The 27,484-nt window shown below is 57.9% G+C and overlaps 3 protein-coding genes across 4 annotated transcripts; 2 read left to right on the top strand and 1 right to left on the bottom strand.

Moving 5' to 3' along the window:
• Window positions 1-634: 634 nt before the first annotated feature.
• Window positions 635-11,863, top strand: LMAN1L (lectin, mannose binding 1 like; the record flags this gene model as incomplete). The annotated part of the gene is given in 16 exon segments (XM_082649416.1): window positions 635-661; window positions 664-814; window positions 3,351-3,505; window positions 3,619-3,726; window positions 3,818-3,876; window positions 5,275-5,395; window positions 5,763-5,883; window positions 6,439-6,448; window positions 6,450-6,489; window positions 7,115-7,247; window positions 7,556-7,707; window positions 8,758-8,825; window positions 9,792-9,915; window positions 10,543-10,602; window positions 10,606-10,670; window positions 11,731-11,863. Coding segments are annotated over 16 exon segments (1,527 nt in total).
• A 1,072-nt stretch (window positions 11,864-12,935) lies between these two features.
• On the top strand, window positions 12,936-16,310 carry CPLX3 (complexin 3; the record flags this gene model as incomplete). Its single annotated transcript, XM_082648758.1, has 3 exons — window positions 12,936-13,099; window positions 14,281-14,368; window positions 16,086-16,310. The coding sequence occupies 3 exons, from the start codon at window positions 12,936-12,938 to the stop codon at window positions 16,308-16,310; spliced, it is 477 nt and encodes a 158-aa protein (XP_082504884.1).
• A 4,160-nt stretch (window positions 16,311-20,470) lies between these two features.
• ULK3 (unc-51 like kinase 3) lies at window positions 20,471-27,043 on the bottom strand. Of its 2 annotated transcripts, XM_082647991.1 has the most exons (16): window positions 26,912-27,043; window positions 26,092-26,232; window positions 25,887-26,007; window positions 25,231-25,335; window positions 24,586-24,729; window positions 24,324-24,406; window positions 23,640-23,795; window positions 23,364-23,469; window positions 23,119-23,159; window positions 22,799-22,901; window positions 22,598-22,662; window positions 22,433-22,511; window positions 22,317-22,357; window positions 21,903-21,950; window positions 21,681-21,747; window positions 20,471-21,560 (listed from the first exon to the last, which is right to left on the bottom strand). In XM_082647991.1, the coding sequence occupies exons 1-16, from the start codon at window positions 27,011-27,013 to the stop codon at window positions 21,544-21,546; spliced, it is 1,419 nt and encodes a 472-aa protein (XP_082504117.1). In that variant the 5' UTR covers window positions 27,014-27,043; the 3' UTR covers window positions 20,471-21,543. The 2 variants fall into 2 exon arrangements, with proteins under 2 accessions (XP_082504117.1, XP_082504116.1); XM_082647990.1 differs by having other exon boundaries at window positions 22,317-22,511.
• Window positions 27,044-27,484: the final 441 nt, after the last annotated feature.

Raw genomic sequence — 27,484 nt, forward strand, 5'->3', positions numbered from 1 at the left:
TCATTTTTCCCACATTTAGTTGGTTAAAATTAGGCTCCAAACAAGGTCTATGCATTGCATTTATTTACTCTGTCTCTTAAGACTCCCTTTCTATTTTCATATACTTTATTTGTTGAGGAAACCAGGTTGCTTGGAGGCATGAGCGTTTGGGAATATGGCAGAGAGCGGAGTATTGCAGCAGGGAGAGCAGGATAGGGAAGGATGGGGTGGGTAGGTAATGGCCAGACAGTGGGGACATCCATCTGTGGGAAGGAGGCAGGATGTAAGGGCCCATCCCAGGCAGGGAAGAAAGTCAGAGCTGCGGAGGGTGGCCCATCCCAGTGACCCCTGAGACCCCACAGCCACTGGGGCAGAAGGGAGGTAGAAGGATGGCCTGAGACGAGGAGCAGGGGCAGAGCTCAGGTTGGCAAGAGGTCGGGCTGCCCGTCAGGCTGGAGGTGAAGTGACGGGCGGGGCCTGAGGTCAAGCCTAGAAGGAACAGGATGTCTGTGCTGGGCAGGTGGGGAGAGGACAGTGCCAAAACCCAGCTCCTGGCCCATCCCAGCTCCTCCCCACCTGGCCCCATCCCAGGAGGCCCTCCCTGGCCTCCCAGCTGCAAATCCACCCTTGGGCCCAGATACCAGATCCTTTCACAATGCTGGTGGTCCGTGGCCTGGATCCCTTGCTCTGCCTCTCCTCCTCCTCTTACTCCTGGACCCTCACCGCCCTGAGTGGGGCCACCCTCCTCAGCGAAGATTTGAGTACAAGCTTAGCTTCAAAGGACCAAGGCTGGCATTGCCTGGGGCTGGAATACCCTTCTGGAGCCATCACGGAGGTAAGGGGGCCAGCCATGCCCAGGGTGGAACACTGGAGGGGCCGACCAGCTCTGTGTGGCTGTGACTTGGTGGGGAGCAGGCCTGCCAGTACCAGCCACTGCCCAAGATGGGGCCAGGCCTGGGCAGCCAGTGCCAGGGGCCCAGGACCCCTCCCAGACCTGTCTGCTGCTCCACGACAGCCCCACCCCCACCCAGCAGCCTCAGTTTCTCCTCTCTGCTTCTCCTCTTCTTTGCCCTGGGGCTTCTCTCTTCTCTCTTTATTTATTTATTTATTTATTTTCGGTACGCGGGCCTCTCACTGCTGTGGCCTCTCCCGTTGCGGAGCAACAGGCTCCAGACGCGCAGGCTCAGCGGCCATGGCTCACGGGCCCAGCCTCTCAGCAGTATGTGGGATCTTCCCAGACCAGGGCACGAACCGTGTCCCCTGCATCGGCAGGCGGACTCTCAGCCACTGCGCCACCAGGGAAGCCCTCTCTTCTCTTTTTACCCCTCCTTGGAGGACCCCTCACCCTGCCTCTTGGACCTGTGAACACACACACACACACACACACACACACACACACATACACACACGTTCATAGGATGAGTCCCAGACACACAGACACCAGGCAACTTGGACCAGCAGCAACCTACACTTTGGCTCCACGCTGTTGGGTCTGTGGCTGTCCAAGAGAACTAGGGGGCTGCCTGGAGGGAGGCATCCCCATGGCCAGCTGTTTTGCCAGAGAGGGCCCCAGCCCTGCCCTGTATGTTTGTTGGGTGGAAGCAAGCATGAGAGCATCTTAGCCCATACTTTGTATCCAGGGCCTTCTAAATCCAGACCTACGAAGAATCTCTCTTCTGCTTGGTCTTGTTCTAAAAAGATTCTGGAGGACTTATAAGGACCTATGCAATACAGAGGAGTTTAAATTAGGAGTGAGCAAGAAGAATAAGACTTAGGGTTGAGTCCTGAAATGAGTCCAAGAATGTGGCTTGTTGCCAAAACATAAGCTGTGAAGTCTGCCCACCCTTCAGAGTTGGGCCGTGGATCTGGTTCAGAGCCTCCTAGCAGACAAACCAAAGAGAGAGAGCAGATCCATTGTGTATTTCCGTGTCTGTGAGATGAAATTTCTGAAAAACAGCATGATTCCTAACTGAGACCAGAACAAACATCCCTTTAAGAAGACCGGCCCTCTCGGCAGGGTTTAGGCCCAGTCCTCCCTCGCAGAGACACAGGAGGTAAGCCAAGGAGGGGGCTGTTCCTCATAGCCCGGAGCCAGGCCCTGCCTCGGGGCCAGGATGCCTGAGGGCCAAGATGGCAAGGCCCATACCACACTCACGCTCTGGGCCATGCCAAGTCTGGGGTGTCCCAGGCCATATAGGGGAGCAGAGGTATGTTCTTCAAGGCCACCCAGTGATATGCTCACTGTCCATTCATTCATTCCTCCTTGTATCAGACTCACCCGGTGCCCTGTGTGCCCAGCCCAGAGCCATAGAGCTGAGTCTGGTTCAAGGAGCCCACAGTCTAGGGGGAGGTCCCATGAACAATCCACATGAGGCAGAGCACAGAAGGGTGGCAGGTGTGGGCAATCTCTGCCTCCCGCCTGCCACTCCAGAGGCACTCCTGGCCTTGCAGCCTCTGAGCCTCCCTGCCCCCAGCTCTGGCCTTTGCCAAGCAAACAGGCTGGATTATCAGTCTCTAGAACGGCTGGCAGGGACTGGGCCCTGGGCCACGTTCCAGGCTGGCAGGCCGCAGAGGAGGGGAGCCAGCAGGGGCGGGGCCTCTGATCACCCTTCTCCTTTTCCTGCCAAGCCTGCCTCAGTTTCTCACCCCTTTCTTCCCTCCTCCCCCACCCCGCCCACACCAGTGGTAATTCTCACACTCACTCCATCCCTCACCTTTTCCTCAGTCCCGCAGACCAGTTCCCACCTTCGCTTTCATACTTTCCCCACCTTGAGATGTCCCCTAGGTGCCCCCATTAGGAAGGCCCAGCCGCATCTGGACACACCCAAGTGTCTGTTCAGGGTCTAGAGTTCTGACCGTCCACGTGGTTATTCTCTCCAGGTGATCCCCTGTGTTCTGTGGTCTCAGGCATGTCCTTTCCCTCATAGGGCCTCTGTTTCCTCATCTGAGAAACACAAAGGGTTGGACACAAATCTGTCTCATGGCGGAAAAAGCTTGTACTTTGGAGTCAGACGGAGCTGAGTTCCAATTCACTTAGCTCCTTAACTTTTCTGAGCCTCAGCTTCCTCATCTATAAAAGGGGGTCTTATAAAAGCAGGCCACACAGGCCTATGGTGAGGCTTACATGAGAATGCGGGGCAAGTGCTCTGTGTGGGTTTGGCCTCCGTTGCCCTCCCCTGGCAAAGGCCCATCCAGCCGTGCTGGGGTCTCACTTCTTCGGTGGATTCCTGTGTCGGACTAGCCAGCCTGTTATCTAATGGCTGTGATGTTACCTCCTTCCTCCTCCTGGAGCCCAGCCTTGACCAATGAGAGAGAATGATGGGGGAGCAGGGGCTGGTGGGGCCCAGGCCCTGAGCTGCCCTGGTCCGCAGATGCCATCTCAGGCCCGGAGGAGGTACGGCTGGCCCCAGCCATGCGGAACTGGAATGGTGCCGTGTGGAGCAGGACCCCTGTCCTCTTCTCTGCCTGGGAGGTGGAAATGCAGATGAGGGTGACTGGGCCAGGGCGCCGGGGAGCCCAGGGCATGGTGAGTGGCCCCACCGAGGTCCAGTAGAGGGGGTGAGTCAGCGGGGCTGGTGGTGAGCCCAGGGTTCCAGTGTCCTGCAGGGACCCTTGAGCTGAGCAGCTGGGGACCCGCAGGCCGTGTGGTACACCCAGGGCAGGGGCCAAGTAGGCTCTGTCCTGGGGGCGCTGGACTCGGGGGACGGCTTTGGGACCCTCTTCGACTCCTCAGCTGAGGACACCCAGGTGAGTCATGGTCTCCTGCCCGCCGTCCCGCCCACACCCTCCCCCTCCTCGCTGTGCCCGTGGCCCAGGCTGCTTGTCGCCTCCCACACAGAACAGCCCTGCCATCCGTGTGCTGGCCAGTGATGGGCACAACCCCTACGAAGCGCTTGGGTAAGGCCCCGCCTGGCCTGCCCCGCACCCCATTCCTGCGCTGCCAGGGGCTTGGCGGTTACCCACTCTACCCACCATGCCCCTGCCCTGGCCTCTGGCGAGGAGCCCCACTCCTAGGGCGGTGCCCTCCTTTCTGGTCTCTCATCTAAGCTGATGGCACTGCCCTGGGACTCCCTCCCACTCGGTCCCAGAGGTGCCTCCTCCTCCGGGGCCTGGGACCAGAGTTTGCTTGCTGTTCCTGGGAACCCCCCACTGAGTCCTCAACTCATTCAACCCAACAGCCCCAGGCAGCGGGAGCAGAGAAATGATGCGAGGTGGGGCCCATGCTCAGTGTTTTCACTCACATCATCTCATATTGACACTCTTGAGAAGTGGGGATCATTAGTGCCCAGTTACAGGTGAGGACACCGAGGCCCAGAGAGGGGAAGTGATTTGCCCCAGGTCACACCGTTGTGCACAGAGCTGAGATACGAGGGCAGATTTGCCCATGGAGTGTCCACGCCTTTCCCGCACCAGCTGCCTGCCTGCACCGTCTCTTTCTCTCAGATGACGTGGCTGCCCATCCCTCCTGAGCCAGGCTGCCTCCTCAGCAGCTGGGCCAGTTCGTCAGTGTCTCTCGGCAGGCATCCCCTAGCTCGTAACAATTAGAGTAATTGCTAACGTTTATGACCTGAGCTTACTGTACGCCAGGCACAGCGCCAAGTACTTCACTTTCATTACTTGGTTGACCCTCATAACAATGTTATGAGGGAATCTCAATTATTATCTTCATTTTAAAGGTGGGGAAACTAGTGTTTGGAAAGCTGAGGTAACTTGCCCCGAGTCACACGGCCCTTCCCCTGCCCCGCGCCGCCTCCCTCGTGGCTGAAGGCAGTGGTGACAGGCTCTCTGGTGTGAGAGCTTCTGCGTGTCCATGAGCCCAGAGAGACTCAGGGCGTCTCAGGCTCAACACTCCTAACAAACACCCAGAGCTAGCGGCACCGCCCCTGCGGGGGAGGCAGGCTGGTCACACTGTCCCTGGCTGCTAGGATGAGTCTCGTGTTGTCTGTCCTGCTGCAGGCCAAGCTTGGCAGAAGGGAAAGGAAAGAGAAGCCATACCCAGAGGGAAGCCCGTGGGACGAGGCCCGGGGGACTGGGGGTGGAAACCCCACTGTTGGTCCAGGCTCTGCCCCCTAGGGAGGAGTCCCAGGGAGGGCCGAGTCCCAGCATTCTGCCAGGCAAGGCCTGCTTCCCCACTCCCCTCTCTTCTGCTACAGGAGCAGAAGACAGCAAGGGAGGCTCGAGCTAGACAGCAAGGACAGGTCCTGCACCAGTGGGGGTGGCTGGCACTGCAGGCCTGGGAAGAACGGCCTCTGGGACCACACCTGCTGGTTAGGCCTTGGGTCCTTTGTGGCCTGGCTGGATTCCAAGTGCCGACAGGGATGGAGCCAGCCGGGTGCTGGGCTCCTGCCACCAGGACTTCCGGAACCGGCCTTACCCCTTCAGAGCACAGATCACCTACTGCGGGCAGAGGCTGCGTGTGAGTCTCCCCTCCTGCTTTTGTGGGTTCACCAGGCAGGGAGTGCAGATGACAGGGCTCGAGCTTTCTGAATGCCCATGACCCCACAGACATACCTGTGACACCACACACTGTCCCTGGTCCATGCAGGCAGCACCCCAGGGATCCTCCTCCCTACACAGACTCCCAACTGGCCCTGAGCACATGCTTGGGAGGGCTGGCGTGAGACCGGGTGTGCGAGCCCCTCTGCACCACTCTGACACCAAGCTGCTGCCCGCCTTCCGGGCCAGGGGAGCCAGTGAGTCAGGTGGGGACAATCCCCTTGCCGGGGTCAGGGGAGAGGAGTGGGCTCCCTCTGCAAGGGGCCCGCATCCTCTGTGCCCCTCAGGTGTCCTTGAACAGTGACCTCACTCCCAGCGACCCGGATGAGGTCTGTGTCGATGTGGGGCCCCTGCTTTTGGCCCCTGGAGGTTTCTTTGGGGTCTCGGCAGCCACCAGCACCCTGGCAGGTGAGGGCCCCTAGCTGGGAGCTGTGTGGCAAGAGGAAGAGGGACAGCCGCAAGGGACATTTAGAGAAATGGAGCAAAAGGATGTGATATAACAGAGAACCCGTGGAGGAACTCAGCTGGGGAGCAGGGAGCAACCAGAGGTGGGAGTCCTGGAATGACAGGGCTTTGGTCTTTACACTCTGGGAGCTGGGGAGCCCTGGAAGGTTGCTGAGGAGGACAGTGACATGGTCAGAGCCACGCGGAGGAGGTGGCCTCTGTGTGGTGGCCTGAGGGTGCTGCTCGGCCTGTGGTCATGGCTCTAGGTCAGGACGGTCCAGTTTTCTCACTCACTGGCGGCCCCCCTCTGGCTCTGTGTGGGGGTCAACCCTCACAGCCCACCCATCTGCTGGTCTGATCCTCACACCTTTCCCATGAAGTGAACAAGACAAGGGTCAGAGCTGCCCAAAGTCACCCAGATCTCTTGCCTGTCAGGAACATAATGGAGGCTGGGGAGAGAGGGCTGAGTGAGTGAGTTGCCGGGTGGGAGCTACCTTCCCTCTCTACCCCCCTTTCCAGATGACCATGATGTCCTTCCTGACCTTCAGTCTGTGTGAGCCGGGTGCAGAGGTAGCGCTGGCCCTGGGCCTTCCCTGGGGGTAGGGCTGGGGGAGAGGCAGCCCAGGGATCCCTCCCCTCCCCGGATGCTCTTCTCATGTCCAGCTACCAGACCTGTCATTCCAACCCTTATCTCTACCGGCTCATGGAGCTCTGCTCAGGCCAAGTCTTGTGCTAGGCAGTGCTGGGGGCCAGAGGTGACCCAGAGCCAGGCCCTGTCTGTCCTCAAGGACCTCCCAGCCTGACTAGGAGCTATGGGAGCACAGAGGCGTCCTAACCAGCCAGGAGAGCAGGGAAGACCGCATGGCAAAGATGAGCTTGGAAGAACACAGGGAGTGGCATGGACCAAGGCCTGAGGCCTGAGAGAGCTGCTGGGGTCTGGGCTGCAGCAGGAGAGAAGGGTGTGAGGGTCGGCAGTGCAGTGGGCCTGGGAGGACTGGAATGTTCTGGGCCTGGTGGCAGAAGGAGAACCAGCTGTATGGGAAAGAGAACAAGCGGGGTGGGGGTGTCTTCCCATCCTGGGATGAATGTTTGGTCAGGGAGGGGGACTGGGCTTGTGGGAGGCCCTGTGAGGAGACTCCCCGGCCCCCAGATCTCCCACGGGTTTGGGGCCTAAGTTTTCATCTTCTTCCTCCAGCCTCCCCCGCAGCCCTTCCTGGAGACAGAGCAGCTCCGCCTGGCAAGGCAGCTGGAAGGGCTGCAGGCAAGGCTGGTCCTGGGCACCAAGGAGGACATGATTCCAAAGCCGAACTGTGAAGTCCAGGAAGAGGGTAGGGACCCAGGGAACGGGCAGGTGGGGCAAGGGCTCGATTGAGGGTCACAGGATCCTCTTCCCTTCAAACCAGGAGTCCTTTAACCAGTGGGGACACGGAGGCCTGAGGAGGCCATATGTAAGCAGGCTCTGGGGCCCAGGTGATGCGTCCTGTCCCTGCCCCACCACCCAAACACCTCTTTCCAGGGGAGAGTCTTGGAGGCAGAAGCCACACCTTTCTGGCCCTCCAAGAAGCCTTCGAAAGATAGGATCTGTTGCCCCACCCCAGCTGCCGGCTGCCTGTCCCAGCTCTGCCCTTATCCCCAGGGGGAAGAAGCTTTGCCCTGGAGGAGACACTGCACAGACACAGCCAGATTCTGCAGGCTCTCCAGGGTCTCTCCAAGCACTTGGCACAGGCTGAGAGGCAACGGAAGAAGCAGCTGGTGTCCCCAGGCCAGGCCAGGCCGGAGGAAGCCTGGGTGAGTGGCCCCTCAGGCATCCAAGGGGCTGCCTGCAGGCCTGGAGAAGCCGAGCCCCACGGGCACTGGGTCTGATGGCACCAGTGCGCTCCCTCTGTCCAGAAAGAGGAGTAAGCACCGTACTGGGGAACTAGTCTCCCCCAGGGTCTGGAGGGAACGGAGGGCAGGGGTGAAATGCTGCAGGTCGCACGATGGGGTGGACCTGCCAGGCAGGGGAATGGGCAGGAGGGCGGCTCTGCACAAGCGAAGGCTCACAGAGCCCCACGGCTGGGGCTGGGGAAACGAGTTGCCACGTATTTAGATGTGGGTCTCCAGACAAGTGACAGAAATAGACCGGGTGTTTATTTGCATGTAGCTCCACGTGTGATTTGATTCACATACGCTTGCTTAATGCTCAGAATCCTCATTTCCCCTCCACTGCCATCCTGGCTTCTCCCCTGGGGAGTCATGTCCCATGGCAGACCCAGCCTGGGGCCTGAGAGCTGAGCTCAGTCAAGATGTTAGATGCTGGGCAGAAGAGGCCAGCGGCTCCTGTGAGCTTTGCTGGGCTCTGGCAGCTCTAGGTTTGAATCATGTCCTCAGGACAGAGCAGCTGAGGCTGGGCTGCTGGAGTGGGGCAGAGGGGAGGGAGGCCACACTCCAAGGCCAGGCCCAGGACTCCCCCTGCCAGGTTCTACCCACCCCTGAGAGAGATGGCCAACGACCCAAGCACCGGAGTTGACTGTGCCCTGGGGGAAGTGGGGAGGAGAGGACTGGCCTCCTTTCGGGGCAGAACCACTACTGGAAAGGGGAGGGACTTTGAGAAAGCTCCCAATTGGCCACTGTCAAGGGGGAAACCACCATCCTCAAGGAGAGGCTTTGAGAGGAGGCGGGAGTCAGAAGCTCAGGTGGAGAGGGTTAGATAAACCTAAGGTATCCCAAATGAGGAGGGCCCAGGTAATGGGGTAAGGCCTCTAGAAGGAAGAGGGCTGCAAATCCCTGGGGAAGGTGAACTCTGAGAAGAGAGGGGCTGTGTCCTGGGCCCTAGAGAAGAGGCTGGCACTCCTGCAGGACTCAGCTAAGGTCAGTGCCCTACTCCGTGGACAGCGGACTCTGCTCCAAGACCTGCAAGAGATGAGGTAAGGGCACAGGGAGATGAGGATCCTGGGGGAGAGGAAGAAGTCTCCATCCACCAACTTGGCTTCTCTGCCTGAAGACCGCCCCCCCCCATTAATCCTTTATTCCTTTCATCATTTCCTGAGCACCCAGCACAAAGTTTGCAGCATAGCGAGGGGCTACGGGCCGAGTTAGGTTTGTTGAACTGACCTGAAATTAACTGAATCAAGTGAAAATTTTGAAACTCCTAGTTTAAGCACAACTCCCTGAGACATTCTCACCCCAGGAGGGTTAGTAAATTTGAGCCTTCCTTCAGTGATAGCTTCTGGAAGGAGGGAACTTTTTTTTTTGGCCGCTCCACGCGGCATGCGGGATCGAACCCGCGCCCCTTGCATTGGCAGCACGGAGTCTTAACCGCTGGACTGCCAGGGAAGTCCCAGCAGGGAACATTTTGATGGGGTTCTTGGAGGGAGCACAACCAAAATCAGGCCCAGCTGGGGGGTGGGCAGTCCATGACTTCATTTTACCCTCCTCCGGCCTCCCAGCAGCCCTCTCTAGGCCAGGCCTCTGGAGTTACCCATAGAGCCCTGGGGGCAGGGGGTCACCTTGATGCCATGGGAGGAGGATGGCTTCAGATTGTATGCTGTGGCTGCACCCCAACCCCAGCCCTCCTCCCTACATCTAGATGCCTGGGGGAGGGAAGATGGGATGAGGAAGAGGATCTAAATCCCTGGGGGCCAGAGACTGAAGGCAGAGCCCAGGGAGCCTGGGGTGGAGACAGACAGCTTTAGGGAGATGCTTCTCTGAGCTAAAGTTGTCTTGAGGAGAAGCTCTGGGGTTAAAAAGACCAGTCCCCAAAAGGAGCCATATGGATGGCGTCTGTTTCTCACCCAGGTGCTGCCTTTGGGGATTATGAGAAATGGTTAGGCAGTTTGGGCGCAATCAGAGGGGATAATGAGCTCTTTCCCTTGGTTTTCACCCTGCACCAGGGATGCAGCTGCTCACATGGCCTCAAGAGCCCAGGTCTTCTATCTGCCTGTGGGCACCAAGCATCATTTCTTAGAGCTGGCCCAGATCCTGAGCCTTCTGCAGAAGGACCTGCGGGGTCCAGTGGTGAGGGGCAAGGAAGCGGGGGCCGTGGGGCTCAGCCCCCTTCTTCCAGCACTTCTGCAGCCCCAGGCCCCTCCTGCCTTTGCCCTCCCCTCCTGGGACTCCTGTCAGGCACACCTGTGTCTGTCTGTGTGTGCATGCACACAGGCATGCAGGCCCACAGATATCATCTTCTCTCTGCCTTCTCTGCTCTCTGGAGAGTCCCACAGACTCTCAGTACCAGCAGGGCCCTGGAGACCACTTGGCCCAGCTTCCACAATGACCAGAAGATAAACGGGAATGGGCTGTGCCCAAGATCATTCAAAGCTTCGCAGTGAAGTCCACTCTTCCTTGTGCCCCGCCCCGTCTTGCTCTTTTCCTTGCCCTCTCCATCACTCTGTCTTTTGCTCTCTACTTCTCTCTCTTGTTTATCTCTAGAGACTTCGGCCCCCTGGAGATCCCAGGCCCCAGGCCTTCCCAGCTGTTCCCACAGATGGAGCCATGGGATCTGGGGTGGGGAGGCAGCTTTGTGCTCTGCCCTCTCTCCAAGTTCCCTGGATGAGAGTCAAGGTACCCCAACACTGGGAGAGGGAAACAAAGCCAACAGTGGCCCAGATTCTGGGTCCCCTCCCTCCTCCCTCCTCCTTTCAGAAAGCGGCAGCCAAGGACTCCTGCCCACCTGGTCGGCCCCCAGGGGTTTCCTCGTGTCTGTAGCCTGGAATCTTCCTGTTCTTCCTCCTCATCCAGACTGCAGGCTTCTTCTGCTATGTACACTTCAGGTGGGCCTTCCCATGGCAGGACTTCCCACACCTACCTAGCATCTCTTGGGTCTGGGCCATAGCCACTTCAATTTGAGAGAGGGGGTACTGAGGCCCAGCGGGGGACCTGCATGGTCCCCCAGCTGGCAAGAAGCAGCGCCCAAGTTAGGACCCATTTTTTTCAATAGAGACTACTGACTGACTGCTCATCTCCTGGTCCCATCTAGGTCCTACCCTCACAGAACTCACTCTCTAATGTGAGAAACTGACAAGTAACTGACAGTCATGTCCTTTGTGGTCAATGCCATGATGGCAGGAAGCTCAGGGGCTATAAGAGTGCAGGAAAAAGTACTTGAGCCAGCTTGGGGAGATCAGGGAATCACCTGGAAGGGACATTTGATATGGGTCCTCAAGGCCACTAGGAGATTTCCAGCCTGACAAGATAAGTAAAGGCATTGATATAGAGGAAAAAGCATGAGAAAAGGCATGGAAGCATGAAAAAATATATCTTTTGGAGAAAAAGTGGCAAGTTCAATACTGTAGAGCAAAGGGTGGGACCAGTTTGTGAAACTGGGCAAAGAGAATTTAAAAGGTTGGGGGAGGTCACCGTTTCTGCTTAATGAGTGTTCGTAAATGAACGAAACACTTAGAGATGTAAGGTGTGCTAAGGAGCTTAGAAACGGGACAGTCCTTGTTGGTGGTATTTCAAGACAAGAAGAATCAGTGCGCGCTGGGCTGGTCCTGGAGGAGGAGGAAGTGTGCTGTTTTAAAAGCACAGTGGGAGAGGGGATGGCCGGCAGATGTGGAGAACAGCAAAGGTATGAGGTGGAAATGATGACAGGCTTATGTGTTATATATGAGTGCAATGGTGGCCATAAGGCTGGAACGACCTGGACAGACCTTGAATGCCAGGAGGAAAGTGTGGTACTGATGGAGCAGGCCAAGGGAGCCATAGAAGGCCCCAGAGCAGGGGGTGCTATGGTGCAGTGAGTGCAGGGAGGTGGGTGTCGTAAATATAAGGAGACTGGTCTCAAGAGCCCAGAAGGGAGAAGCCCAAGTAAACTTCTTCTCTCCCTGGCAGCAAGCAGGGGCTGGACAAGAACCTTCAGGACTATTTGTCCACAGGCAGTCTTCCTTTGAGTCCTGCACCACAAGTCCCTAGGACCCTGGGGGCTCTGAGGAGGCAGCCCCTCTCCCCCAGCATACATGGGTGACCTACCTCAATGCCCTGAAGAAATGTCCACTTCTCATTATTAGGAAGTCACTCTATGTCTGGGAGGTGGAGAGCTTGGCCAGTGTCCTCTGCCTCTGGGTACCCAGCTCTTACCCACACCTTAGCTTTTGGGGAGCTCCAACCTTATTAAAGGTGATTTCCCTCTCCTCAAGCTTTGATATGGTCATTTACCTTCCAGCTTCACCTTAATCTCTCTGAAGGCAACCTCTTCTAGATGGTAGCTGAGCGTGGGCTCCAAGCAGGCAAGGAGGCCAAGGACTGGCTTGACTGACAAAAGACCAGTTACCCCACAGGCCTTGAACCCTGGGCTATGGTGGGAGATGGAGTCACAGCTGTGTATAATTCTGTCCCCAAATTCAGCCAGAACAAGGAGTGGTGCCTCCTGGTCCAGCCCAGGCAGCATCACCACGAACAACTCTCTCTCGATGCTCCCTGTAGCTCCAGGGGTCAGCAGGGCAGGCGTGTGACCCAGAACTCTGAGAGGCAACCCATGGAGCCATAATTGGTATTCCCTGCTCTCTGATCTCCCTGCCTTTCCCAGTGTCAAGCTCTCTGGGCAGCTGCTGGGGCAGTGGGTTGGAAAGAAGGTTGGGGAGGGACCACGGCTACTCGCATTCCCAGCTGAAATCCTGGCTACCCGGGGAGGAGGAAGTGGGCGGGAGAATAGGGAGCTGTGTGCTGGGCGTATAACAGCACAGCTCGTTCCCCTGGGGAGCGACCCCCTCCCCGAACCCCTCGCGGCCGGCCCCAATCCGTTGGCAGCAGTGCCCAGAGGAGCTTGGCATTGAAGGAGGCACGTGGGGGAGGCGGGTGTGAGGAGCGAGCACGTGGTCCCGCCTCCTCAGCCCCGTGCATGCCCCCCGCCCCCTGTGAGGAGGGGTTTGGGGAGGTGGAGGCGGGCCCGGACAGGGGCGGGCGGTGGGCGGTGCAGAGCGTGGGGCTCCTGCCGCAGGCAGGAGCTGTCCGTAAGCCCTAGTGCTGAAGTAGGCGCGGACGTGCTTGGGTGCCCGCCGCGTGGTACCCGGCGCCCGGTGCCCGGGCCAGCGAAGACCATGGCGTTCATGGTGAAGACCATGGTGGGCGGCCAGCTGAAGAACCTTACTGGGAGCCTGGGGGGCGGCGAGGACAAGGGGGACGGGGACAAGTCGGCCGCCGAAGCGCAGGGCATGAGCCGAGAGGAGTATGAGGAGTACCAGAAGCAACTGGTGGAAGAGAAGTGAGTGGGATCCCTTCCTGGCTCCAGCAGCCCTCCCCACCCCCCAAGGGCCGCGCGGCCCACCCTTAGGGCAATCTCAGACCCCGAGCCCCTCCCCTACTTTTCTAGACGAGGTGAGAGGCTGGGATGCGCCCTCTAGGCTGCCCCCAGAGCCATCCCATCTCAAACCCAGAACCCCGCTCCACACTCGGGCCCAGAAGGAGTGGGGGACGGGGAGATAGGGGCCTGGGACAAGGTGAGGGCACGTGCATTACTTGTTTCTGACGAAACAAGTAATCCCTTAATCCGATCTGGTCCCAGCCGTCTGTGTCTTCCAGCTGGAGCTCCTCTGAGCCTGAGGCTCTGAGAAAAGCGGTGCAGCTGAGGCGCAATCAGTCATGGAGACAGATCCTGAGATGGGGGCACTCATAGATAATTGAGGCTACTTGTGTGAGGACGACGCTGGGACAGAGAGGGAGCTGGGGTGGCGTTAGGGGCTGAACTCCACAGCTAAGCTGTTTGGGTCAGATCCTGGCTTCGTTTCTTTTTATCTGGGTGACCCTAGGCAAGTTACTTAACCTTTCTGTGCCTCGGTTTCTTCTTCTGTAAAATGGCAATGGTAATAAAACGTGCCTTATGTATTTATGAGGGTTAAATTACTTAATGCACATAAACTGCTTAGCGGAGCGCCTGGAACATGGCAAATCATTAAGTGTTAGCTATTATTTCACTTAATCGTGATAACAGTTTTGTGAGTTGCAAAGTCTTATCCCCATTTTACAAAAGAGGAAGGTAAGTGACTTACTCAAAGACATAAAGTGGTAGTGGATTCAGGACGCGAACCCATGTCTGTCCTGAATACTTCGCCCCACACGACACAACCTGTCAGGAAAGGAAAAGACCGAGTCGGAGACCGCGAGGGACATATGTTAGGGTCCGCAGAGACAGACAGACAGACACCCCCGCACCGATAGCTCCCGTCCAGCGACGGGTACGGAAGCGATAAAGGGCTCTGTGATAGCTGGGAGAGGCAGTAAAGACTAATCCCGGCTGGTCAGAGCACCGAGCACCCAAAATACAGGCCCTCGGGCAGGAGGGATGCAAACTGCCGCCAGGACCCAGAGACCCTTCCCGCCCCTTCCTCGCAGACCCCGCCCATTTTCACAGCCCGGGCAGTGATTCCGCCCCCGGTGCCCCCACAGGATGGAGCGGGACGCGCAGTTCACTCAGAGGAAGGCAGAGCGGGCCACGCTGCGGAGCCACTTCCGAGACAAATACCGGCTGCCCAAGGTAAGCTTAGGAGCCCGGGCTGTAAGGCACCACCGGGACCCCTGAGCTCTGGGCCCCGAACTCCTTTGCCCCGCTCCCGGCGCCGCAGCTCTCAGGGAGTGTTTGATTAAATCATGGGTTCTCTCACTCGTTCATTCATTCACTGTTAACTGGAGCCCGCCAAGCCAGGGCTTGGCGCTGAGGGGTAGTCCAGTCCTCGGGGGACTGATAGGTTTGTGTTTCTGGAGCCATTCCAGGCCCCTTCTCTCCTCCAACCCCCCACTCACCCAACCCAGAGTCAGGCCTAGGCAGATGGAGGGTTGGAAGGCAGTAGATTTTACCACAGGTGAAATCTCTTGGGGCTTCTGAACACCCAGGGAGGGAGGTGGGTGGAAAGAAGGCAGCACCTTCTGTGGGCCAGGCACTTGACCTTCACACCCTTACCTAACCCCTCAGTGACTCTGCCAGGTAGCTACTATGCACACCTACAAATAAGGAAACTGAGGCTCAGAGAAATTAAGGGACTTGGCTAAGGCCATACAGCCAGCGAGTGATGGAACCGGGATCAGAGATCAAGCCTCTGCATGCTGAGCCTGCACTTGCTCCCGGACCCCTTGCTGCCTTCCAGAGTATGAAGTCTGTCTGCAGAGAGCAAAGGAACCCCTTTGGTTGGCCAAGCAGCCAGGAGGATGTCTCCCCTAGGTACTGCAGCATCAGATGACCATGTAAGTGTTCTACTCCTGTTGCCTAAGGAGGGAACTGAGGCACAAGCCACTCCCCGTGCCCAGAATTGTGCTAGACTCTGAAGAGAAACAGAAGCACAGGCTGCGGTACACCTGACCTTGATCTTCCACTTGAATTGGAAGATCAGATATGTGAATGTCACATTCACTCACTCAACAAATGTTCACTGAGCCCGTGGCTGCCTCTGACTCCCCAGAGCACACTAGTCTTTTGAAAATCTCTCAAAGGGAGAGTTAAACTCAGCTAGGAATGGAGTCATTCCTCCAGTGCTCGCACTAAGCGTATAAGAGACACAACTCTGCCATCGGGGAACACTGAGTCCAATAGGAGAGAGCAGACTTGGCTGTAACTCAGTAGGACATAAAGTGGAAAGCCCCAGGGCCCCCAAAGGGACAGGGAAGTGCAATGACAATCAGTAGGCAGGTGCTGTGTAAGGAGAGCACAGATGTTGGAATCAGGGACATAGGTTTAAATCTAGCTCCCTCACTTCCTAGTGGTGTGACCTTGGGCAAGTTACTTAAGTTATCTGAGCCTCAATTTCCTTTTTTGTAAAATGGGAAAAACAATACCTACCTCACAGGGTTGTTGTGAGAATTAAAAGCACTCAGCTCGGTGTCAGCTACAGGATAGGTGTTTGGTGAATGGAACCCCTCACTGTGATTGGTAACATCCTTCAGTGTAGTTAATGATAGTCAACACACGACTTAGCTGACTCAGTCTGCCTCTGAAGGATTTTCATGTTGTCATTACTCACTATGCTAGTGTCTTACCTTCAGCATCTCAGAGTGAAGTGAGGTGGTGTAAAAGTGCAAGGTCTCCATATCCAAGCGTCAAAAGCTTGATCCTGGGATGGGGGAGGGGGACTGAGCTCACTGGAACATGGAGCTCCAGAATCTTGGGGCCTGGAACCCAGCCCAGGCCTCCTCCCTGCCACTCAACTCTGGGTTCTCACAGCCTTCCAACCCCACCCCACCCCTTTTCCTCTTCCCTTCAGAATGAGACAGATGAGAGCCAGATCCAGATGGCAGGTGGAGACGTGGAGCTGCCCCGGGAGCTGGCCAAGATGATTGAGGAGGACACAGAGGAGGAGGAGGAAAGGGCCTCGGTCCTTGGGCAGCTGCCCAGTCTCCCTGGCTTGGACCTTGGCTCACTTAAGGACAAGGCCCAGACCACACTGGGGGGCCTCAAGCAATCAGCTGAGAAGTGCCGCATCATGTGACTACTTCCTCTGGGGTTGCCCACGGGGGTGACCAGAGGGCTGGCCCCACATAAGTGCTAACAGCATGCCTCAAATTCCAGGGACCCATAGCCCATCTTGGCTTTGTTTCCCTGCCCCAGGCCAGCCCCAGGACCCTTCTCATCCATGGCTCCAATCTGCCTTCTGCTTTCTCCCTCTCCCATGGGACCCAAGTCTCCATTCCTCACCCTACCCCTCAGGACCCACCCTCCCTACTCAGCCTGGGAAGGCCTCCCAAGATTGTAAGAATAGGCCCGACCCTCTCTGGCCATGGCCCCAAGTTCCTGAACATGGAAGCACACATAGAGGGACACACAGAGGGACACAGAGACCCTGGCATGTGCAGAGGGATATGCCGCAGATGCATCCTGGCCCACGCAAACACAAACACAGGCCAGCTCCCCTGGGTGCCTAGCTCCTCTAGACACCGACATTCAGATGCGCTTAGAGAGGGGCTTGAGGCAGACACCCTCAGCAGTCAGGAGGCCTGAGTTCAAGTCTCCACATTTATTCTCCTTAAAACCCAGTGCCCTTTCTGGGCCTTATTTCATCATCTGTAACATGGGAATGGACTGGGTGATTTCTAAGACTTTCTAGCTTGGCCTCCCCGGCCCCTGAGAGTCAACCCCACAGCCCTCGTTGGGTAGGGCAGCAGCTGCAGCCACAGCCTTAAGCGGCTGCCACCGTGGGCTCTGGCTCTCAGAAGCTGAGTGATGCTGTGAGGGGCCTAGTGCCAAGGATGAAGCTGGCACTGAACAGCAGCCCAGGTGGCTCCGGGCCTTCTCTGGGCCCAGGGCCCAGCCAATTTCTGTTCTGTTCCTGTAGAACTCTCTCTGGATTCCATAGCTGGATTTCCTCTCTCAGCTCAGTGAAAAATAAAAATTCCAGATGACCTGCCTATTCTCCCACTTCTTACTGACCTCCAGGAGTCTTGGGTTTCACAGGCCCCTAATCCTGCCCTTGGAGGGGTGTCCTCTCCCTCCCACCCACAGCTTCACAGGAGTGCCAGCTCCTATGGGATATTCAAGCTCTGCCCTCTCAGGGCCCTGGGCTGGGGCGGGGTCCCCGCACTGACTGAGCACCAGGTTCAGCCTGTGGCCCGATGAAATAACTCTGGGCTTTGAGGAGGCTGTGGCAGCCATCTGGATGGGCGGCACCTCAGGAAGGCTGGGTCACTACCTGAGACTGTAGGAGGGGCTGAGGCTCAACCACAGCTGTCTCTGGCACCTGTGCCTATATCCCCCTCCACACCTTGGAAATGGAAGGTGTAACAAAAAGAAGGCAGGGCAACTGTGTTCCAGCCCAGGCACTGCTGTGTGACTTTGAGCAGGTCCCTTTCCTTCTCTGAACCTGTTTTCCCCCCTGTGAAATTAAGAGCCCCACCCCACCCAATAATAATACCTGTTTCAAAAGGTGACCATTCGTAAAGCCCTTGGCACATGACGGACCATATCAATAAATGGTGACCCATTCTTTAAAAAAAAGTGAAGAGTCCAAATCTCATCCTCTCATCCTGCTCACTGGTGTGTGTGTGTGTGGGGGGTATCCAGGAGACCAACCAGGAGGGTCCACAAGCAGGCCATCCCAGGGGCCTGAGAGGAACAAGGTGCTACAGGCTGACCCTGGTGCCCCCACTTGACACCAGCCTGTGGAGAAGCCAGCCAAGATTTACAGGTGGAAGAGCTGAGGGTTTGGTTTCAAGGGCAAAGCTTCTGTTAGGCCTCCTTTGTAAAATAAGAACAAGGAACATAAAACCTGTGCAATAGGTAATGTGGGGAGGGACAGGTGGAGGAGAGAGGACGAGGAGTTAGGAGGGTGGAGGCAGGGAAGGACGCAGGCCCAGGAGCTGGGCACTGCTGCTCAGGCTGTCACGCTGGGCCTTCTCTCTTGAGCATCCCAGGGGAAGGGGTCTGGGCCTCTGAGCTGCTCCTAGGCTGCCCCCCGGGGTAGTCACTGGACAAAAACCCCTCCTGATCTTCCTGGAGCTGGAGGAGACCAAGTCCCGGCCCCAGGCTGTGTGTGGGGGGCGGGCATGGGCCTCCTTGGCAGCGTCAGCAGCAAGGCTCACGTCAGCACTCCACCCTCCGGGGCCTTCTGCCTAATGGGATTGGACAGACCCCTTTCCCCTCAGTGGTTTTCAGGACCAAGAGCAAAAGAGGCAGGAATGTGGGCCATGGGGAGGCTGGGGGGTGAGCACTCACTGAACCCTCACACAGTGGGCTGGCTGGGGCCTGGGGTTAGGGAGCGGCAGGTTCCTTCCTCACAGCCTGAGAACCCTGAGCAGCTCTGACCTGTCTGCACGTCCCTGGAATCGGGGTGGGGGGTGAGTAGTGGAGGCTCTGGGGCAGGAGCTGGCTCTGGGGCTCAGGCAGAGATGGGCATGGAGGGCAGGCTGAGGGGTCCCCAGGCTCTGCTGGCCTCCCCCGTCTCCCGCTTCCTTCCCCTGCTCTTCTCCCAGGGTTGGTCCTTTGGGAGAAGGGCCCAACGCTGGCTGGGCTTGGGGGACTTAGTGGAGGTAGGAGGACAGGGCAGAGTAAGCGCCCAGATGCTGGAGGGGGCAGTGGGCAGCAGGGGGTGGAGGAGGCCTGCCCTGCCTTGGGCACTTTTTTTTTTTTTTTTTACAGACCTAGTTCTAACTGGTAGTCAAGAACCATAGATACATCACAAACATTACTTGGGCACTTTCAAGGTTTTAAAGGTGAGAGACAGAAACAACTCTCACTCCTAGGAGAAAAACCATATTATTAAAAAAGCAGATTAGCATATTTCCCATAGGCCTCTGTCATTCAGAGAAAGCCCTAGGGAGCCCCACCTCCTCTGGCTGGGCTGCCTCCCTCCTTGGCAGGTGGCTTAGACACATCTAAATGTCTTGCCCAGGAAGGGCCCTTCCCCAGGGCCTCCTCCACCTGCCTCAGCCTCCCAGGCCTTTCCTGTACCCAGTGCCCCCATGGGGGCCCACTCCTCTCCACATCCACATGTATCATAATACCAGGCCCCTGTTCTCAGCCAGCCAATGCAGACATCACAAACAAACAACTGGGGTCTGAGGGGCCAACCTTTCATCCCATCATCCTTCTATTCAATTAGTCTTTCACAAACCCTGTCCTCCTCCCTCCCACTCTCCCTCCCACCCATTCTTCTCCACTCACCCACCCAGCTGGGTCCATTCATTCTCCTCCTTCCTTCCCCTCATTTTACTCACTGAGGCTTTTTCGTCCAGCCCGTTCCCCATCTGAAAATAACATTTATTGAATTCTGTGTGCCGGGCTCACATACGGTGACTCATTTAATCCTTAACATTCCCACGGGGCATTTATCTTCATCCTCATTTTACTGAGAAACAGGCTAATCAGTGGGTCCCAAGCTTCAGGGCCAAATGGCAAGGCCAGAATTTTAGCTATGCCTCCTGCCCTCTGGGTCACTGCTCTACACTGCCTCCCAACAGCCAGGCTTCAGGGAAATTAGGTCCCTCCTAACCTTTCCTTCCCTGTACAGCAGCCCTTTAAGGTCTGCACAGAAGGCTGAGCAGCCTTGGTGGCTGTCCAGGGGGTGAGCTCCCCTTCCCCTAAGTCCCCAAAGATGCTCCTGAGTGCCATTCAGGCCAAGACCCCATCAGTGGCTGGGGTGAGGGCTGCTGGAAACCACCCCAACTTGGGGGGTCTGGGGAGCTGAGCATGAACACAGGACACCCTAGAGGATGCCCTTTCCCCGATCTAGCTCACTGCCCACTCACTGGCCCAGGGTAAGAGCGGGTAGCGACTGGGGTGAGGGAGTGTGCAGTGCAGAGCACAGAGGGTAACAGGACTGCACTCTTGCCATTGAGCCCTCCTCCACATGCAGAGAGGAAGGGCCTTGCCTGGGCTCCCAGGCCGTGCTGGTCTCCTGGGTGGTGGGAGGACTGGTGGCTGGTCCACCTGACTCTCCCAGATCTCCCAGGGGCTAAGGGCAAGAGGCAGATGTGGCTCTCACTCGCCCACCCTGGGGCCTCCCCAGCCCTCCCTCATGTCACCCAGCTTTTCCTGGGGCTCCTCTCGTCCCAGCCTGTGAATAGGGGCTACCTCCAGCTTTTCCCAGGTCAAGAAGAGAAGAACAAGTTTAGAAAATAATTTAATAGAAAAACAATGAATTACATTCTTTACACCCAGCTTCCTATAGGGAAGGCAGACAACTCCTGCCCCAAGGAGGCATTTCAGGGCAGAAGGGTTAGAAATCACTAACACCCTCTCTGACTTTTTAGAAAAGAAACCCCTAAATAACTCTAGGTGTATATATTCTTTCCAGATTAAAGTCACTTTGTTCTCCTGAAAGCCCATGTAGGCGGTTGAGGAGATAGTAGCAGTCCCATTGGAGAGATGGGGAGACCCAGGCCCAGAAAGGGGAAGGAGCTTGCCCGGGGTCACACACTGGAGTAGCAGCAGTGTCAGACCTAGAATCAAGTCTCCTGGATCACTGGGTCCCCTGGAGCCTGAAAGGCCAGGCAGCCCCCATGCCTCCCCATCCCAGGCCAGGACCAGCTCCGAGGCCAGTAGGGGCATTCCCCACAGAGGGATGAAGGTGGGAGGAATGACTGAGGACCCCTCCCCTTGTACCCCCCAGGCCAGGGCAAGAACAAGGCATGGGATTTCTCACATTTGCCTCACCTCTACAAAAGATATTATTTTCATGCATGAAGGATTATCTTAAAATATTGAGAGGGTGGGCAGGGATCAGCTCCCAGGAAGACTGGTGAGTTCTGTGGGGCTGAGTGCATATGGTGGGATGGGTGCTCCCTGAGGGGTCTTGGAGTGCCCTGCTCCACTGCAAGGTGGGAGGTAAGTTGCAATAAAGGCTCCCAGGAAGGAAAGGGGTGGGCACAGCTGCCTCCTGGCAAGGAGGGGAAAGAGAACAAGTGCCCTGCAGAGGGCTCCCTGATCGTCTCAGAGCAAAAACAGAAATCAACAGGCTCAGGGCTCAGCAACCACCAAATAACAGAAGTCACGTGAAAGAAACACTCTTCTCCCAGAGTCCTCCCCACCCCAGTGCTCCCAGTACACACAGCGGGTAGGGGGTTAAGAGTCTTTCAAGTGGTGCTGGGGATGCTGGGATGTGGGGTGTCCCAGAGTTGCCCATCCAGGAAGCCTGCTCCGCAGGGTGGCAGAGGGCCACAGAATTCTGAGGGTCAGCTGGGGTGAGCGTGTCCCCAATTCCCAGTGACCTGTCCAATCATCCTGCAGCGTCACTGCAGAGTACAAGCTGTGGAGGGGAAAGTGGGGAGCGTCAGTCTCAGGTCTCTGGCAAAAGAGGCAGAATCCAGGGCTGCCCCAGTTCTCACCCCTCCTTGCGGGGAGGGTCAGACCCCAGGGCAGGACTCACAGCTACGAACAGACTCCGACAGCCCCTCTTTGTCCAGGGTCTCAGCTTCCCAATGAGACTCCCTCATCTGCGGAACATAAAGGGCAGAGACAGTGATGGAGAGGCCTTCAGACAGAGACGAGAGGAAGACATACACAGCGGGGAGCAGGGGACAGACAGCCACAGGCAGAGAGGAACAGAACACATACAGCTTCATCCCAGTGTGGGCCCCCATGTGCCCACCTTGACCTGCTCCTTCAGGTATTCAGCTCGAGCCATGAGATTCTGAACCTGCCAAGGGAAGACATGCCCATGGACGTGGGGCGAGGAGAGGCCTCCAAATTGAGCTCCTCCTCACTCCCGATGCTCTCCAGAACCCTCTGCCTCATTAGAACAACTTGCCGCTGAGTCCTTATCTGCTCCTTCCTCCAGGAAGCCTCCCGATTGCTGCTGAGTTCCCAGATCCTGCCTGTCCCCTTGCCCTGACCTGAGCACCCAAGTCCTGACAGAGTGCGAGGGGCCACCAACTTAGCAAGTCTATGTGGTCTAACTCCCAGACTTGGAGCACCCTGAGGGAATCCAAGGAGGTCCCCACAAATGGGAGCGGGGCAAACGGGGAAGAGGAAGCCCCCCAAGCCTCCCGACCCCAGTGGGCACCTCAGTGTGAAGCAGCTCCCGCCTCCGGCCTGGGGGCTCCGCTGCAGAGAGAGGGAGGGCACGTGGTGAGGGCAGGGCAGCCAGAGGCTTAGGGGAGTACGGTGATGGGGCCTCACCTGCCAGCAGTAGAAGCAGCTCCCCCAGGCCGTGCTGGTACAGGGCCAGAGCATCCTGCTCCCCGCCAGCCTCGTCCTCCTGCAGCCACAGGGACACCAGGTCATTTAGGGGCATGACTTGGATTCCTCCCTGCCCTGCCCAGACCCCTCCCCCTGGCTACAAACCTTAGCCATGGCAGCTGAAGCCACTTCCAGGGCAGCTAGGAGGCGCGGCTTGTCCCGGGCCATCTCTGGGACGAGGCGCAAAGGCTCAGGGTGAGGGGAGCAGCCTGCTTTCTCATCTCAGGATGCCGACCCCAACCTGCCTCCCCCTCAGGCTGGAGGGAAGTTGCTGGGAACTGGTGGTCAGCCAGGATTGGGGCCTACCTCTGAGCAGGTCTCGGGCAGAGGTCCCCTGCCTCAACAGGGCCCGATTGGAGGAGGAGACGATGGCCTTGAGCTCCTCAGCCCGGGACACGTACTGTCCCACCTGCAGGAGGGCAAGGGGCCGAGGAAGGGCTCTCTCACCTTGCCTGCCTCGCCAGCACCCACCTCCAGGTTCTCCCTCAGGGACCGCCCCAAACTGTAACGTCAGCGGTCAACTGAGGCTGGCCTGACCCCCTTCCCAGGGAGAGAGGTTCCTCTAAGAGCCAATCCCCAGAGGCCCTGGGATCCCGCACCCATTTCCTCAGGGGACTCTCATTCACCTTTGCCTTAATTGCCTCCTTCCGCTGGGTGTCCACTTCATCTGCAGAAAGTGCGGGTTTATACGAGTCTAGAGCGAGGAGACGGCTGCCCCACACCAAACCCTCCGGAATCCCCCAAAGCACTAAGTTCCAGATTTACCCTCTGCCTTGTCTCCCACAAAATTCTGGAAGGGGAGCTGCTTCTGGAATCCAGGCACTGCAGCTATGGCTGACCCCACCCCTGCTGCACCCGGCCTGGCACTCACAGTGCAGGGCAGGCACGAAGAAGTCCAGAGCCTTGCAGTAGAGAGATAAGGCGGCCGCGGCGTCCCCCTCCTGGTCCTTCTTCACAGCCTGCACCACCAAGGCGGTCTGGGGGACAGACAGGTAAGAAGTCATGCCCACCCCCCATACTCACCACAAGGGGCGATGCCCTGAGCCCACCCTCTGCCTCCTGCTGGGCAAGTCACCTGGTCACCACTGAAAGGGGTAGATGAAACCCCAACCTGCCCTCAGCCCACCCATCTCCATTGGTTGCTCACTGCTTGTGCCAGGCTCTCCCCACTCGGCATGTGCTCCAGGTCCACCCAAGGGTGGGCAAAAAAGTCCTGGAAGGAGATGCGGCGGCTGGGGTCCCGCTCCAGAAGCCGCTGCAGCAGGTCCCGGCAGTCTTGGGAGAGGGCGGGACGCAGGGGGAGCTGCGGGGGTGGGGGAGGTACAGATCACACTGGGCTCCGGCACCTCGGCCCCCAGCCCCAGGCGCCGGTCAGGACTACCCTGTCCTGGGACGCCCCAGAGATACACATTTGACAGATAGAGAAAGTGAGACCAGGAAGAACAGTGATGGGTCAAAGTGTCGCAGCCAGTGAGAGCCAAGCCTCCTCCCCCAGGCTCCTGTCCACGCCCTCACTGGAACCCGTAGCTGTCATGGAAGCCTGTTTCCAGATCCTTTTCCCCTCTCTGGAATATGTTTCGGGGAAGGCTGGGCCTAGGTCTGCTTTGGCCTTCTCCCCATGGGGGGCCTGCAGCGGGCTTTGCTCCCTGTTGTGGCTGATCTGGGTCCCTGGAACTGAATGGAGCCGACTTCCAGGCTAGAGTGTGCCCCAGCTCCACGAAGGTGGCCTGGAGACCACACCCCAGTCTGTGCAGGTGGCAGTGAGGTCTCCTACCTCAGGGCCCTGACTCTCTCCGCCCCGCAGCAGGTGCCGAGGCCCTGCTAGACCTACCTCAATAATCCGGTTGCTCCGGATCTTCTCTTCCAGCTCCGAGAACGACCTGGAGGCAAAGGGGGGCTGCCCGAAGAGGGCTTCTGTGGAAGGGAGGCAGAGGGGAGGCTGGGAGGGGATAGGGTCAAGCCTGGCCTGGCCCACTCCTGGGGAGCAGCCCCAGACCAGGAGAGTCAGTGTTCTCATTAAAACGCTTCAGGAGTGGCCCAGAGAGGCCTTGCAGTGCAGGCCTCCAGGTGGGGGCAGGGGACAGCGCTCTCACCATACAGGATGACCCCCACGGACCAGAGGTCCACACGGGCATCGTACTGCCGCTGACACACCATCTCGGGAGCCATGTAGAGGGGAGAGCCACGGAGCACATGCTTCTCATCCCAGGGGGACATGTGCTGTGCAAAGCCAAAGTCTGCAGGCAAGAGGCCAGGCAGCAGGGCTCAGATTCCAGCTGCTTCTGCTCCTGGCCTTTACAGCCTCACCCTGGGCTCCAGTGCAGTTTCAGGTTAATGGGCCTCTCTGACCTCCAGTTTCAGGTTAAGGTGCCTCTCTGGCCTCCAGTTTCAAGTCAGTTCTCCTCCAAATTTTATCAGGGGCCACAACCACTGCTTTCCCACCTCACACTCTCCAACACCGCCACCACAGATTGAGTCATACTTTGAGCCCCAATCTTGGTGACAGATAAAGTACTAACCCTGGTCACACTCTGAAACCTGACTCTGGTCACACACTGAGCCCTGAGCCCGCCCATGACACTGCTGGAGTCGAGCCTGGGTAGCCTGAGAAAGGCCCTACCTTTTGGTGATGGGGCCCATCCCTGGACCTCCCCAGTCTGTCACTGTTTGATGACTCAGTAGAGGGCTCCATGAGAGCCACCCTCCAAACCTCCATGCCTTTTGTTCCAGACTCATACCTGCCAGTTTAAGGTGGGGCTTCTCCAAGGAGCTCAGCAGAATGTTCTGTGGCTTCAGGTCCAGGTGAGAGATGTTCCGTTCATGCAGGAACTGCAGGGCACTAGCTGGGGAGTAGGACCCATGCAGAGAGACAGGTCAGAGAAGCCCATCTCCCCCACCCTCTCACCTCCCCAGCCTTATATCTGCCTCTTCAAGCCTGCACAACCCCAGTTCTGACCTGGCTGGTCTACCAAATGCTTTACAGCTCCCCCTTCTGCTAAGAATTTTCCCCACCCCCACCTCAAGTAACCTCCTTCCTCCCTTGTACCCCTTCACAAGTCTCCCATCCTCCTAGAAGCTTCCCTAGATGCCCCAGCCCTTTAGGTCCTTGCTCTCTTCTTTAGCAAAGCACTTGGGTCTTTGGTATGTTCTATAAGGTCTTTGCATTACATTCCACGTGTGGAAGCCTGCACTCCCCACAGATCAGGCTCCTCCCCGTCTCTCTCACAGCATCCTTAAGCCAGGGATGGGCACATAGGAAGGATGGGCCCTAAAAATCCAAGCTGGGCTGGGAGACGACTGCTAAGAGTGTCAGAGCACTAAGCCTGGGGCAGGGGTAGTGTGAGAGGGCAGAGATCATGGGAAGGGGTGTCAGGCTGGGGTCAGAGGCTTTTACCCAACTGCTGCATGAAGACCCGAGCCACCTTCTCAGGCAGAATCCTGCGGGTATGGATGAAGCGAGACAGGTCACCTCCTGCACAGAACTCCATGATGAGGTAGATGTTGTCACTGTCCCACTGTGGTCAAAGGCAGAGAGGAGGCTTGAGGAGAGTGTCTCTTCTCCAGCCCCCTTTAGGGGTGGCCCCATCCCAGGCCCACACCTGGAAGTCTTTCAGCTGTACGATGTGGCGGTGTCGAATGCCCTTGAGGATCTCAATCTCTGTCAGGAGGTTTTCCACAGATGCCTTGTTCAGACTCTTCTTGGCCACGCACTTTATGGCTACCACCTCACGAGTATCCTTCTGTGGGGAAGATTTGACGGCTCTGCCTTGAGGGTACCAGGGACTATGTGTGGCCAGAAGGGCTCTGGTTCCCTCTGCCCCTCTCCCCCTCACAGGGCCTACCCACTCACACTAGCATCCAGGCTTCCCAGCTGCCCCTTCTCAGACCAATGAGGCACCCGGATTCTGGAATCCCGGCTTCCCCACCAGCCTGGTGTTCTCTGCTCCACAATCCCTTTCATTGTATTCTGGAGTGCCCCTGTTAAAGCATGTTATTCACTGTTCTAAACTGCCCACTCTGCTTCCTAAGTGGGTCCAGCCTTCTAGAACCCTGCCCCATACTCCTCCCAGACCATAGGTATCCTCCCTGTTTTGAGCCTGTTCTTCAGCCACTGACACCGAGGCTCCATCGAGGTCTCCACCTGTCTCTTCACACAACAGGGGTGTGTGTATGTGTGTTTGTTTTGAAAACCTATTGGTGGCGGTCACCACCCACCTCCTCCACGGAAGGTCGGCCTGGGACGGGGCAGGCCGTGGGCCGCTAACGGCTCTCACACCCTCTCTAACCCTTTCTAGTTTCCCGGCCCGGCACCCGCCTGGGCTTGCTCAGGGTCTGGCGGGCACCGGGGCCAGGCCCTCAAAAGTTCTCGTGCCCCCAATTCCTGCCTCGCACAGAAGCCCCGGGGCGCCCCGCACCCACCTTGGCGTAGGCCTTGTACACCGTGGCGTACGTGCCACTGCCCAGGCGCTCGGTGAGAATGAAACCGTCTAGCCGCGGGGGGCCCCAGCCAGGGCCCGCCATCCCGACCGCCGCACGCCCGCTGCCGGGCGCTTCCTGATTTCCGGCGCCAGGTTCCGGCCAGGAGCCCAGAACGGACAGCGCGCGGCTGTAGGACAGAACTCCACGCTGCCCCCAGCGGAGCCCGCCGAAAGTGCAGCGCGGCGGGCGGGGCGGGGCGGGGCGCCGGCTCCCCACCGCCCCCGAGCCCCGCCCCCTCCAGGGGCTCCAGTGGCTGCTCCTGGGCGCCTCCACCGCCCCCACCCGCACTGGAAATCACATGACCCGCCAGTACCCGCAAGATCCGTTTGGGGATACTGAGGAGCTCGCGGGCCTAACGGGAGTTAGTGGAGGCCGGCAGACGAGGTCACCTAGGGAATCCCATCCAGGCTCAGACAGCATCCTAGAGATCGCCCACGTGAAGGGGCGATAAGAGAGAAGCCCGGCTGAGCAGGTGTGTAAGACGGGGAGGGGGGGTTCAAAGAGGTCTGACCA

The sequence above is a fragment of the Grampus griseus genome, assembly GCF_964374135.1.
Source record: "Grampus griseus genome assembly, chromosome: 2".
NCBI classification, from domain to species: Eukaryota; Metazoa; Chordata; class Mammalia; order Artiodactyla; family Delphinidae; genus Grampus; species Grampus griseus.